Source organism: Gouania willdenowi, chromosome 20 (genome assembly GCF_900634775.1).
Source record: "Gouania willdenowi chromosome 20, fGouWil2.1, whole genome shotgun sequence".
Taxonomy (NCBI): Eukaryota; Metazoa; Chordata; class Actinopteri; order Blenniiformes; family Gobiesocidae; genus Gouania; species Gouania willdenowi.
Window position 1 is genome coordinate 6,435,193 of NC_041063.1, and position 13,438 is coordinate 6,448,630.

Below are 13,438 nucleotides of genomic sequence, written 5' to 3' on the forward strand. Positions count from 1 at the left end.
ACACCCAAGAACGGTCCTCTGGCCCGTAGCCCTCCCAATCCACCAGATACTGGAAACCACGCCCACGACGCCGTACATCCAAAATCCTGCTCACATCAAAGGCAGGACCACCGTCAATGATCCGGGGGGGAGGAGGGGGCTCGGCTGGAGGGCTGAAAGGACTCAGAGCCACCGGTTTAAGCAGCGACACATGAAACACCGGGTGAACCTTCAAAGACTGGGGCAACACGAGTCTCACCGCAGCAGGATTGATCACCCGATCAATCTCGTAAGGCCCTATATATCTGGGGGCCAGCTTACGAGAATCCACCTGGAGGGGGAGGTCCCTGGTGGAGAGCCAAACTCTGTCACCAGGCTTGTAGTCCGGGGCCTCAGACCGACGGCGGTCGGCAATCCTCTGGTTCCGAGCGGCAGTCCGAGAGAGGGCGGCCCGGACCTCTTGCCAGACCCGCCTGGCCCGACGAAGATGGTGTTGAATGGATGGAACAGAAACCACTGACTCCTGGGACGGGAAAACTGGGGGTTGAAAACCATTAGCAGCCATGAACGGAGACATACCCGTAGCAGATGAAACCAGAGAATTATGGGAGTATTCAATCCACGGAAGATGTGTAGACCAGGAGGCTGGGTAACGCGCTGTGACACATCGCATGGCCGACTCAAGGTCCTGGTTGGCCCGCTCCGTCTGGCCATTGGTCTGTGGGTGAAATCCTGACGACAAACTTGCAGAAGCTCCCAAGGCATGGCAAAAGACCTTCCACACCCGGGAGGCGAACTGGGGACCTCGATCAGAAACAATGTCCTGGGGTATTCCGTGCAGTCTGACAACATGCAGAACAAGCAGATTGGCCGTCTCGAGGGCAGACGGCAATTTAGGCAATGGAATGAAATGTGCACATTTAGAGAAACGGTCCACAATAGTTAAGATGACAGTGTTACCTCCCGACGGCGGCAGGCCGGTAACGAAGTCCACTGCTATATGAGACCACGGGCGACGAGGAATGGGGAGTGGCCGGAGCAGCCCAGCTGGAGCACGGTGAGAGGCTTTGCTGCGTGCACAGACAGAACAGGCAGCGACGTAGTCCTTAGTATCTGAGGAAATCGAGGGCCACCAGAAGCGTTGCTGGACAAGGGTCAAGGTGCGATGAAATCCGGGATGGCATGCCAACTTCGAGTCATGTCCCCATTGAAGCACCTTAGACCGAGCAGAAGGGGGTACAAACAGGAGACCTGGTGGACAAGCCTCGGGTGTGGGGTGACCAACCTGAGCCTCCTGAACGTCCCTCTCCACATCCCAACTGGCTGCACCAACAATACAGGCGGGTGAGATAATTTCCCCACACTTATCTTCCACCGGTGCAGAAAACCTTCGAAAGAGAATGTCCGGTTTGACATTACTTGATCCTGGGCGGTAGGTAAGGGTGAAGTTAAATCGACCCAAAAAGAGTGCCCACCGTGCCTGGCGGGCGTTCAATCTGCGGGCAGAACGAAGGTAAGACAAATTCTTATGGTCAGTCCATACCACAAAAGGCTGGGTCGAGCCCTCCAGCCAGTGTCTCCACTCCTTCAGCGCCAGAACCACTGCCAGTAGTTCACGATTGCCCACATCATAGTTTCTCTCCGCAGGATTGAGCTGACGGGAAAAGAAGGCACAGGGATGGAGCTTGTGGTCTGAAGTGGAACGCTGGGAGAGGACAGCACCGACGCCAGAATCGGATGCATCAACCTCAACGATGAACTGAGCTGTGGGATCAGGATGGGAGAGGACAGGTGCAGAACAGAAAAGGTTCTTTAAACGAACAAAAGAAGCCTCTGCTTCAGCTGACCAAACAAAGGGGACTTTAACAGATGTCAGTCGAGTTAAAGGTGCAGCGACTCTACTGTAGTCGCGAATAAATCTCCTATAAAAATTAGCAAACCCTAAAAATCTTTGTAGAAGCTTGCGACTTGTAGGAGTGGGCCAGTCATTTACTGCCTCGACCTTGGCAGGATCGGACCTAATCTGTCCTTTCTCAATAACAAAACCAAGAAACTGAACAGAAACGGCATGAAAATCACATTTCTCCGCTTTAACGTAGAGTCTGTTCTCAAGAAGGCGCTGAAGGACTAGCCTAACATGCTGGATATGTTCTTCAGGTGTGCGAGAAAAGATCAAAATATCGTCCAAATAAACAAAAATAAATCTGTTTAACATGTCTCTTAAAACATCGTTAATCAAAGCTTGGAAAACTGCTGGAGCGTTAGTCAATCCGAAGGGCATTACTAAATACTCAAAATGTCCCAAGGGAGTATTAAAGGCAGTCTTCCACTCATCTCCCTCTTTAATCCTAACTAAATGATAAGCGTTGCGAAGGTCCAGCTTAGTAAAAATAGAAGCCTCCTGCAAGGAACAAAAGGCAGAGTCTAAGAGAGGGAGAGGATACTTGTTCTTCACAGTAATGTCATTTAGACCCCTGAAGTCAATACAGGGGCGGAGTGACTTGTCCTTCTTGTCCACAAAAAAGAACCCAGCACCCACAGGAGAGGAAGAGGGCCGAATCAGTCCTGCAGCTAACGATTCAGTGATATATGTCTCCATTGACTCCCTTTCTGGTTTTGAAAGATTATAGAGTTTACTAGTGGGTAAAGGTGCACCTGAAACCAGTTCTATGCTGCAGTCATAGGGTCGATGAGGAGGCAATGATACGGCTTTGTCCTTGGAAAACACCTCCTGGAGGTCGTGGTATTCACTAGGAACAGATGAAAGATCAACAGGCTTAGGGCTTTCATAGTGTGTTTTAGTAGAGGGAATGGCAGAATGGAGACAGTGTATATGGCAGAACAGACTCCAATTGATAATAGATAACTTGGACCAGTCTATGTGCGGATTATGCATCTTTAACCACGGGAGACCTAAAACTAATGGGGTTGAAGGAGTGTCAAGAACATAAAGGGAGACAGTCTCATGATGGTTACCAGACAAGAGGAGGGACACCGGAACAGTACGGTGAGTCACAGTGGCAAGCGACCGGCCATCTAAGGCAAAAACAGACTTAGGACTAGGGAGGGGCTCCACGGGAATGTTGCACTGGGAAACAAACGAACAGTCAATGAAATTGTCATCAGCCCCTGAATCGACTAAGGCGAGGAGAGGAAAAGAGTCCTTGTTAATGGTGACAGTACCTGGAAGCTGAATACGTCGGGTGGAGGGATCAGTGGGTGTGTGGCTCACCAGGACCCCCCCTGTGGCTGATGAGCAACCTCTTTTGGCCGAGTTGGACAGTTTGCCCGAATGTGTCCTGCCTGACCACAGTACATACAGAGGCGTTGATCCAACCGACGTTGACGCTCCTCTGGACTGATAATCCTACCCAGCTGCATGGGCTCCCCAGGGAAGACGGGAGTAGAACTCTGAGCAGGACCTGCAGGGAATAGCTCTGCAGAACGGGGAGAGACTGGGGCAGCTTGAAAAGGTCTTGAGTTGGGGAAAAAACTACGTCTGCCTGACCTTTCCCTACGTCTCTCTCGCAGTCGGTCATCTAATCTTATGGCTAAAGATATAAGCTCATCTAAAGTGTCAGTCTCATCACGCGCTGCCAGTTCGTCCTTGACCTCTTCACTTAAGCCCCTAAGAAATACCCCCTGAAGGGCCCTCTGATCCCAACCACACTCTGCAGCTAAGATGCGGAAATCAATAGAGTAGCTAGAAACAGAACCTGAACCCTGGCGTAGAGAAAGGAGACGGCTACTAGCCCCTTTACTCAGTAATGGGTGTTCAAACACCTTACGCATCTCAGCGGTAAATGAATGAAGAGACTGACAAACTACTGAGCCACTGTTAGCTACAGCCACTGCCCAAGCAGAGGCCTTCCCAGCTAGCAGACTCATTATAAAAGCTACTCTAGCTTGGTCCGTAGAATACGTTAATGGTTGTTGATCAAAAACAATCATGCACTGATGAAGAAATTGACTACATGTCCCTGGCTCACCTGAATACCTAGACGGAGTGGGGATGAATGGTTCACGGGGCTGGGCAGGTGGGTTGTGTGGTGGAGCCGGAATAAAGGCAGGATCTGAAGCAGATGGCGGAGCAGAAGCCTGGGCAGGAATTGGAGCAGGTGCGGTGATTGAGGTCAGGTGAGTAGCCATTTGTCCAACCTGATTGTTGAGTTCTGAGACGTTTGTAGAAAGTCTGGAAATGGCGTCCATGATTTCTTTAAGAGCCGTCTCATGCTGTCCAACTCTCAGACCCTGTGAACTGAGGGCCTTTTTGAAGCGTTCAGCCTCTGCGGGGTCCATATTTGGCCAGATTATTCTGTTAAGGTTAGGTAGTTGGACCCCCAAAGCAGAGACTGAGAAGTGGAGGATTTGCACAAAAAAAGATTTATTTCCAAAAAAAGGGTAGATGGCTGTGGTAGCAGGGAGCTGGCTGGCAGGCTTGTAGACGGGATTCGAGACATGGAATAATCTGGCACTGAAGCAGAGTCAGCCCAAGTGCTTTAAAGCCCACTGATTGGCTAATCACACCCAGGTGTGAGACTCCAGGAGCAGCAGAGGAGCCAGCCACGCCCCCTGACACACACAGCCCTGGAAACAAACAGAAAGGGAGGGGGAGGCAGAGCAGGCAAAACACAGGGACCTAACAGGTGCTGCTGATGTGTGTGTGTAGCGGCGTTGGTTCGTTGGTTTGATACTGAGTTAGTTGGCTTCATCTCTTCGTTTCCTCTTGTTTCTCTAAAATAAACCACATGAACCTTTCAGTCAGCTGAAAAAACACTTTCACCGTCACCTTTAAGTTGCTGTGTCAACATGTCAGCAGAGTAGACTTACATAGTTGATTTTGTTAGTCCAGCCAGGGTTCTCCGACAAATGGATGAAAGCATGCAGTGTGGCCTCAGCATTATATAAACCTTTTAACTCTGGTGACAATGCTCTCCACTGTAGATGGACAACAAGAAAAGTGTCAGTCGCACACACCAAAGACAAAAGTTTAAATATCACAGATCGTTCCTGGAGGAACAAACGTTAACACTTTACTTAAAGTTTTATACATAAGGCTGACATTACGCTGTCATTATTAGTCATTAGCATGAATAAGGTGTCATGAAGGCTGTCATTAAGTGTTGTTTTGCTAAATTATGACATAGCACCTTTGAAGATATGTTGGCATTCTCTGGGTTAAGTGGAGGAATCTAGTGGGATTAGGTGGGGTTAGGGGTTAGGGCACAGTTCACCAAGGGCACCAAGTAGCCTTTATGGACCATATGAGGGGCCACCAGGAGCTCTAGTCACTAGCTACACGTGATAAAGTTTTAGTATTAATCTGCGTATGATTGAGAGGGAGATTTTTGCCCATGTTGTTGTTGATGTAATGTGTTTGTTGATGAATTGAATTGATTTTACTGATAATTTTAAATTATGTTCTTATAGATTTTAAGCTGTTGAATGTTTTCTGTTGCGCTTTTTGATCATGTAAAGCACATTGAGTTGCGTTGTGTATGAAATGCGCCATACAAATACATTTGCCTTGCCTTGCTATCTCTTGGTTGGGGTTGGACACAGCTAACAACCCAATTCGATGAAGAAAACACTGTTACTATAAGCACAGGGTAAACAAAATGCTGGAGCATAATGTCTATTTTCAGAGTCGCATTAGTCAGCACACAAAAAAAAAAAACATGTCACATTTCCTCACTCCCTTCTGTATTTCTCCCACATCATTAATTTATCATTAATTTATTTTACTTTTCTCTGTTTCTCTAAACGGCTCTGAGCACTGACGGATGAGACGGAGCGGAGTCACCTCTGTGCTTATGTCGAGCATTAGCGCAGGTTGTGGCATCGTGTGATTATGGGTTATTTTGAATGATCATTAATGACTTTTCTGCTGGGAATGTTTTAGGATTTCCTTTGGAAAACATAGGAAGAGAAACCAAATATAGGACGTGACGGTGTGACTGTAGTAAAAGGGCAGCGCCACATTGTCACAGCATTGGAGTCTGACGTATTCTGTCCAATCGGACACCAACCGTTTCGCCTGCGTGACGTAGTTCAGAAAGTTTGGTGCGCTTGGGAAATAGAATGTGTGAAAGCCGGAGCAAATTAAAATGCAAAAAATGTTGCAGATTCACCTCCTGAATCGCACAGAGTCCACCGGACTATATGTGTGAAAGCACCCTAATTACTATTTAAAAGTAACTTGCACAACACTGGGTATGTTATATATATTATGATATGAATAAAATATATATATTGTTTAAACGCAAAGTGGATTTTTACAAATTTGTCATGTTTTATGACGAGCTAAAAGTTGTTTGTCGTAAAATAGCAACATGGGGATTTTCTAGGAAACGTGGAAAATTAAACGATTGAATAAATTAGGAGAAATAAAGTGTTGCATGTTGAAACTTAAACATTTCTGACCTTTTAAAGTGCCTGCTATTATCTTACCCTGTAATTAAAGTGAAACTGCGAAAATGTAATATTTAAGAAGCTCTTTTCGAACTGGTAGCCCTTTGGACTAAGCATACCTATGAAGTAGCTCAGTTTTAGAAAGGTTGGTGACCCCTGGGTTAGGGGTTAGGGTAACAAACAACACTTAATGACAGCCTTAATGAGACCGTATCCATGCTAATGACAGGTGTCATGTCATAATAATGTCAGCTTTTATGTATAAAACTTCAAGTGTTACTGAACAAACTAATTTACCCGTTCACCGAGGTGTTTGTTCACCACAGCGCTCGTCCTCACGCCCAGCTCTGCCTCCGCAGCTGCCCTGTTCTGTTTCAGGAAGAGCATGAAGGCGTTGGGGGGCTTTTTAATGTATGGCTCCTTTGTCACGATCACCTCATTTCTGGAAGAACAAATCACAAATACACAGTGTAAGAGCACGATCCAGACTCAGACACAAGAAAGACATGTAGGATTAAAACAACTCACCTTGAGACTGGGGCCATCACTGGGGGCGCTGACTGCAGTGGGGGATGAGAGACATTCACATTCCTACAAAGATAAACACAGAAATCAGAAATCATGTCACACATAAAGTAACGCCTGTGTTTGACCTAATCTTTCTGTTGGTTTTACTTACTCTTTTCCAAAAGTGGGATCTCTATACGTCCCTGGAGGCATGGCATTAGGTGGGGGGGTAAAGGTTGGGAGCTCAACATGGTGTACCACAGCTGGAATGGAAGGGATGGTTGAGGGGCCAGGATTTTGTTGGGGGTAATACTCCGCTTTCTGCAAGACGGTGTTGACTGTATGGTCCTCAATGTTTGGGGCCCCATACCTGACATCATTAAATACTGTAGGGCCACTTTTACAGTGGCCCCCGTACTGGCCCCCATGCTGTTGGGCTCTGTACCTGTGCTCATCATAAGGAACCTGTTCCTGAAAAGCAGAACATCCATATTTTAAGAAGAATCAATAACACATCAACATTAAGTAGATAATTTTACAAAAAAAACGGGAAGGGGGCGTGTCCAGGTTCTTACCGGCTGAACATACTCCGGCTTTTTCCAGGCACACATCTGCTCATCAACAAACACAACATCCTCCAGACTCTGAGGGAGGAAAGCAGATGACATCATGTATTAGTAACAGGGTAAAATAATGTAAGCATTTCGATCGGTGATATTTACAAGCACTTTAAATGAGTCATGCAGAGAACCACAATAATAATATACATAACGATCTCATCAAGGATGGCATCAATCATGCAAAGTTAGAGAAAGAACAACTGAACCAAAGCTTTGTCTTTAAGGATAATGTTTCTGTGAATAACTGCAATAATACTTCAACCAGTTGAAATTCACTGATACAATTATTATATATTAATATAGATAATCATTTGCTATGACTCACTTCAGTTGAAGTTGGCTGTTGAACAGCAGGATGAGATGGAAGTGGGGGGTTTGTGACATCCTGGAGCCCCTCCTCTGAACCCTGATGATGGAGACGCTTAAAATGCTTTCCTTTCCACTTCAAGATGATTATTTTCTTCATAATGTCTAACATTGACAAATAGAAACATTAATGCACACGAACTGTGATCTATTGCAGTGTAATAATTCACAGACTATCCAAAGCTCAATAATAACATGGCGCACTGTAAAACAGCTGCTAACAGTTTACCACACTACATGCTAATCAATGCAGATATGAAAGATGTCTTATTTATATCACTGTTACATTGCATTTCTCTGTATTGATAATTTCTAAGATGTTTTTTTTCTCGAAACCATAACACCCAGGTCACTGTCACATTAAGTTTGGAAACATGATCACTTTAAAAACACTTACTTTGAGTTGATTTAAAAAGTGTTTGAACTTTTGCTGATGGTACTTGAGAAAGCCCCAACGTATTTTAAAGAGCGATGGAGACTTCTGAGGAGACTTCCTTGTTGATTAAAGCTCAAAAACTGAAGATAGAAGTTGTTCTATGCTGGAGATCAAAGTCAGCTGCACATCAAAGGTTGATATGGAACACCAAAATTTGGAACACTTGGTTTCTATGGCAACAAAAACCACAAGTGCCTTAACTTCTTTCTTCATTAAAACCCCTGTATTATTTGCAGAGGTTGTTGTATGGTGTGTATTAATCATTCATTCACTTCTGCAAAAAGAAATGCTCATTTAACCATTATAGCTAATCGCCTGTTCTGACATGTCACACCTGTTTACTGCATTTTGTAAGGTCACAGCTGCAAAGTAGATGTTTTGAGTGATAACAAAGAAATACCACTTGTTTTCCACAGAAGGTGCTAAAGCTAACACCCCGAGGTGTGAGGAGTCACACTTCTAGGTGTAAGAAGTCACACTTTACTCTAACAGGAGGCCAACGCCTTGTTATGTATCAAGTGTTAACCACAGACATCAACAATAACCAGTGTGGAAACCACCTTTCGTGAATATCTGTTATGCCATCTGGGCCTTGACCTATGTATGAACTTTTGTCCTATTTTGCTATCTGCTTAGGTGGTCGGAACATGAATAATGACATAATATCACGCCATGCTTAGGGCTATATAAACCACTGTGTTACTGTGTTCAGGGTCTTCTCTTAAACGGACATTCTAGTTGTCCATGAAGATCCCCTTCTTTCTCTATCGGCTGATAGTTTAGGACTTTCATACTTTGAAACTTTATTTGATTGACTTTTGATTTTTGTATACCTACAATAAACATTCATTAACTATTAAGAAGCCTACTTGATTAAATTAACTGCCCGACAAACACCCACATCTGAGACAGCACCTGACTGGAGGACACACTTCTAGGACTTTGGTAAGTGAGCATGCCCTTGGTATTCTCTTAAAAGGGGTACCCAGGGTGAGCTAGCTCATGCTGTTGTGAAAAAGAATTGTTTCCAGCTTCGACCCATATTGGATGGGTCCTAATATCAATCCCATAAAACTATAGTGAGACTTCTCAACTTCCAATAGGAGGAAGTACATTTAGTCCTTTTCTTTATTAGACAACAATAATAGAGAATAGGCAGCCAGCTTCGGAGACAAGGTAGAGGGGGAATTCTTGTTTGAGTAAGACAGTTTTAGAACCCTTGCCCCTATAAAGTCCCGCGGGCTAAAGACATGGCGCCCAACGTGGGGCTCGACTAAGTAAACTTTTTAGTCCGGGAAAAGGAAAACGAGTACCGAGTCTAATTAAAGAACCTACGGAGTGCCCCTAAAAAGAGATATAGGAAGAGAGTCTCATTGCCCTACCACACTGGTCGGTGGGAAAAGAGTGAATAGATTGGCTATCACTCTATGAGGAATAAAAGATAACTCAGTACGAAAGTAGTGGAGAGCCCTCAAACTCTTTAGTATTTGTCACTCTGTCAGGCCTGATCACCCTGAATAGAGTGAGCAAAGAAAAAGAGAGAGAGGTCAGAAGTGTGCGGTCTGACACTTTGCTCACGAAATTGGAAAGGTGTCTTTTATTAAAAGAATCAGGTTAAGGTAAGCCTATTCAACGCGCGTGAAAATAAGAGGGGAAGAAAGCTATTGGAGCTCCCCTCTCAAGGAGATACCTCAGTCTCCGCTTACGAGAATACAGTGACACGAACGTAAGACAAAACAATGGCGGAGGAAATACAGTTACCTCCCCATTTTACTCCTGCTCGAAGAATGTCGACAGGAGGAATGTCAGTAGGCTCCACCGGTACTAGGGTACCTAGCAGAGAGATTGAGGCTGTGGAATTCGATGAAGTGATTACAACAGTGAGAGCAAACCTGGGAGACACAGTGGTGGCAGAAATATCAGGGCCTAAATGTACTATCTTAAATCCAAGAAACCCCCGTGGGGGTGATGGTGGTGGAGTAGCACGAAGGGTGGCAACGCGATGGCCTAAGTCAGTCAATAAGGACAAAAACATGAGGGATATCAGAACGGGAAAATATCCTAGGAGGACGGCAAACGAAGTGAGGATAGAAAAAGAAGAAATAAAGAATGATGGGATGGTATCAATAGTTAATGGATATTATTCCCGTTTCTACAATAAAGAACCAAAATTGAGTTGGGATGAGTTAGAGGAAACTCTGGCAGCTGTCTTTAACGGGGTAGAAACAAGGACAGTAGTGACCACCACGTGGGGGGACGGATTGTTCGGATATACTGGCAATATGGCTAGATTAATGATATATCAAACATGATCACTTTAAAAGCACTTACTTTGAGTTGATTTAAAAAGTGTTTGAACTTTTGCTGATGATACTTGAAAAAACCCCAACGTATTTTAAAGAGCGATGGAGACTTCTGAGGAGACTTCCTTGTTGATTAAAGCTCAAAAACTGAAGATAGAAGTTGTTCTATGCTGGAGATCAAAGTCAGCTGCACATCAAAGGTTGATATGGAACACCGAAATTTGGAACACTTGGTTTCTATGGCAACAAAAACCACAAGTGCCTTAACTTCTTTCTTCATTAAAACCCCTGTATTATTTGCAGAGGTGGACTTTGCCAACAGGCAAACTAGGCAGCTGCCTGGGGCCCCACCCTCAGGGGGGCCCCCAATGGCTGACAAACTTTACTCAACAGTAATGTTTTAAAACGAAGCAATTGCAGTGACCTACCTCTTTAACTTTTTTTTTTTTTCTCTTGGTCTGCCTTAATCCTTCCTTAATATATACATTAAAATTAAAATAAAAAACCAACCCATGCAATTCTGGTGAACAATGTTATGTCTTTAGAAATACAAAAACAAATTGAATTGTCAGTGATTAATAAATAATGACACATATCTAAGACACATATATTAACAGTCCATATATATTATGAGATTCAAAATTAAAAATACAAAATAAAGACAAGACACAAAACCTGACTTGACTGATCTGAAATTATGCTTTATACCGTTGGTGAATGGCTGAGAATATAAAAAGTTGTGAAAAATATTCAGTAGTAATTAAAGCACTATATAAAATAAATCAAATTATTCAGTTTAGCATTGTTTGTTTACACCCCAAACCAACAGAGGGCATTGGACATTTAAATGACAGGAAAAGTCTCTCATTTTACCACATGAGGTAGAATAATGTCATTTTTACTGTGTTTTTGTTAATTAATGTTTTGTTCATGAGTGGATACAGTACACTGTCCTAGTCAGCTGACCAGTAATAAAGTAAATAAAGTAATAAAGTGCCTCACGGCTTTGCCAAGTGGTCAATGTCTTCATCTAAAGGACAAAGTGTAAACTGCAGCTGAGTTCTGTTTAGATCAGAGACTCCAAAACTTCTTTTACACTACTTTTACAAAATAAATAGAAAGGAAAGATTTTTGTGTTTAGCAGTTATTGACACAAACACACATTTATATAGAATAGCTATTTATGCTTGTGTTACCTCAATAACAAATAGAAATCACTAGACTGATATGCAGCATGTGTTGCTAATGCTAATGCTACACTACTTTAGTTAAACAAAGTAAAAAGACTGTGTGTGACTACAAGAACACAACCTTTTTGTTTGATGTTAATTGTACTTGGAACCAGTTTGATAAATTGCTTACACACAATTAAAAAACATCTTTTATTCCTTTTTTCCATTTAGGGCGATGATTTTAAGTTGGTGAATTGGTTTGTTTGATTGGTAAATAACTTTAAAACAGTCTAAGAATTTGAATGAAAAAAAATCGTGATGTGATCGTGATTTTACAAAGAATACATTGTGATATGATTTTTTGTGTGTGTCTGTGCTAGACATTAACTTAAATTAATTAAAACTCTTATAAACCTAAATCGTTAATTACTTAGCTATTTCTCAATCGATTTCGATCATTCAAACTTTGAAATGTGTCAGAAACTCAGCTCTTCATCATCACCCCTCCTCTTCATTTTCAAACTTCCTCTTGTGTGGGGTTGCAGATTCTCAATTTACACTTACATCTTAAAACTTTAACTGTTTGGCCATTTTTCAACCAATTTTCACCATTCAAACTTTGAAATGTTTCGAAAATTTGACTCTTCATCATCATCCATCCTCTTCATCACTAATCCTCCTCTTGTGCTAACACAATGCTAATGCAAATGCAATGCTAATGCTAATGCTAACGTTAATGCTAATGCTAATGCTATATGAAAACTAACACAATGCTAATGCTAATGTTACGTTAATGTTAATGTTAATGCTAATGCTAATGCTAATACAATGCAATGCTGCGCTGATGCCAATGCTATGCTAATGCTAATACAATGCAATGCAATGCTGCGCTGATGCCAATGCTACGCTAATGCCAATGCTACGCTAATGCTACATCAATGATAATGCTTTGCAAATGCTAACACTGTCGCTATGCTAATGCTATAGACAATGCTACGCTAATGCTACGTCAATGATAATGCTTCGCAAATGCTAACACTGCCGCTATTCTAATGCTATAGCCAACACTACATTAATGCTATTGCTGACGCTAACACGACAATAATGTTAATGCAATGCTAATGCTAAAGCAATGTTCATGCTACGTGAATGCTAATGATGTGTTAATGCTACGTGAATCCTAATGCTAATGCAATACTAATTCAATGCTAATGCTATGTAAAAGCTAGGCCAATGCTAACGCTATATTAACGCTACGCTAATGCCAATGGTACGTTAATGCTAACACCACGCTAATGCTAACAATTTAGCTCCATCATTGCTTACCTCTGATCCATATGATATCTCAAAGGAGAGTAACTATCAATGTCCTACGACAGAGAAAATAGATGATCTTTTCAACAGTGCAATGATGTCACTGCACACAGCTCTGGATGCTGTTAGTATATTCTGAATTGCGTTTTTTAAAACAGGCATTGCAAAAATTGGAAAGGAAGTGGCTCTCTTCAAACATGGTAGAAGGTCAAATTGCTTGGAGAAAGAGTTTAACTTGTAAAAAAGCACTTTGCAAAGCTAGAACCTCCTATGACTCAATTTGAATAGAGGAAAACAAAAATAATCCTCTGTTTCTATTCAACACTGTAG

At 42.9% G+C, this 13,438-nt stretch overlaps 1 protein-coding gene across 3 annotated transcripts; it reads right to left on the bottom strand.

The window, feature by feature from the left end:
- Nucleotides 1-4,430: 4,430 nt before the first annotated feature.
- Nucleotides 4,431-10,754, bottom strand: LOC114454472 (transcription factor 7-like). 3 transcript variants are annotated; one of them, XM_028434971.1, is made up of 9 exons: nt 10,651-10,754; nt 8,281-8,439; nt 7,843-7,988; nt 7,473-7,541; nt 7,070-7,368; nt 6,919-6,981; nt 6,688-6,832; nt 4,810-4,917; nt 4,431-4,713 (listed from the first exon to the last, which is right to left on the bottom strand). In XM_028434971.1, exons 3-9 carry the CDS (start codon nt 7,981-7,983, stop codon nt 4,678-4,680), a joined length of 861 nt encoding a protein of 286 aa, XP_028290772.1. In that variant the 5' UTR covers nt 7,984-7,988; nt 8,281-8,439; nt 10,651-10,754; the 3' UTR covers nt 4,431-4,677. The 3 variants fall into 3 exon arrangements, with proteins under 3 accessions (XP_028290772.1, XP_028290770.1, XP_028290771.1); XM_028434969.1 differs by having other exon boundaries at nt 8,281-8,489; nt 10,651-10,696; XM_028434970.1 differs by lacking the exon at nt 8,281-8,439 and having other exon boundaries at nt 10,651-10,727.
- Nucleotides 10,755-13,438: the final 2,684 nt, after the last annotated feature.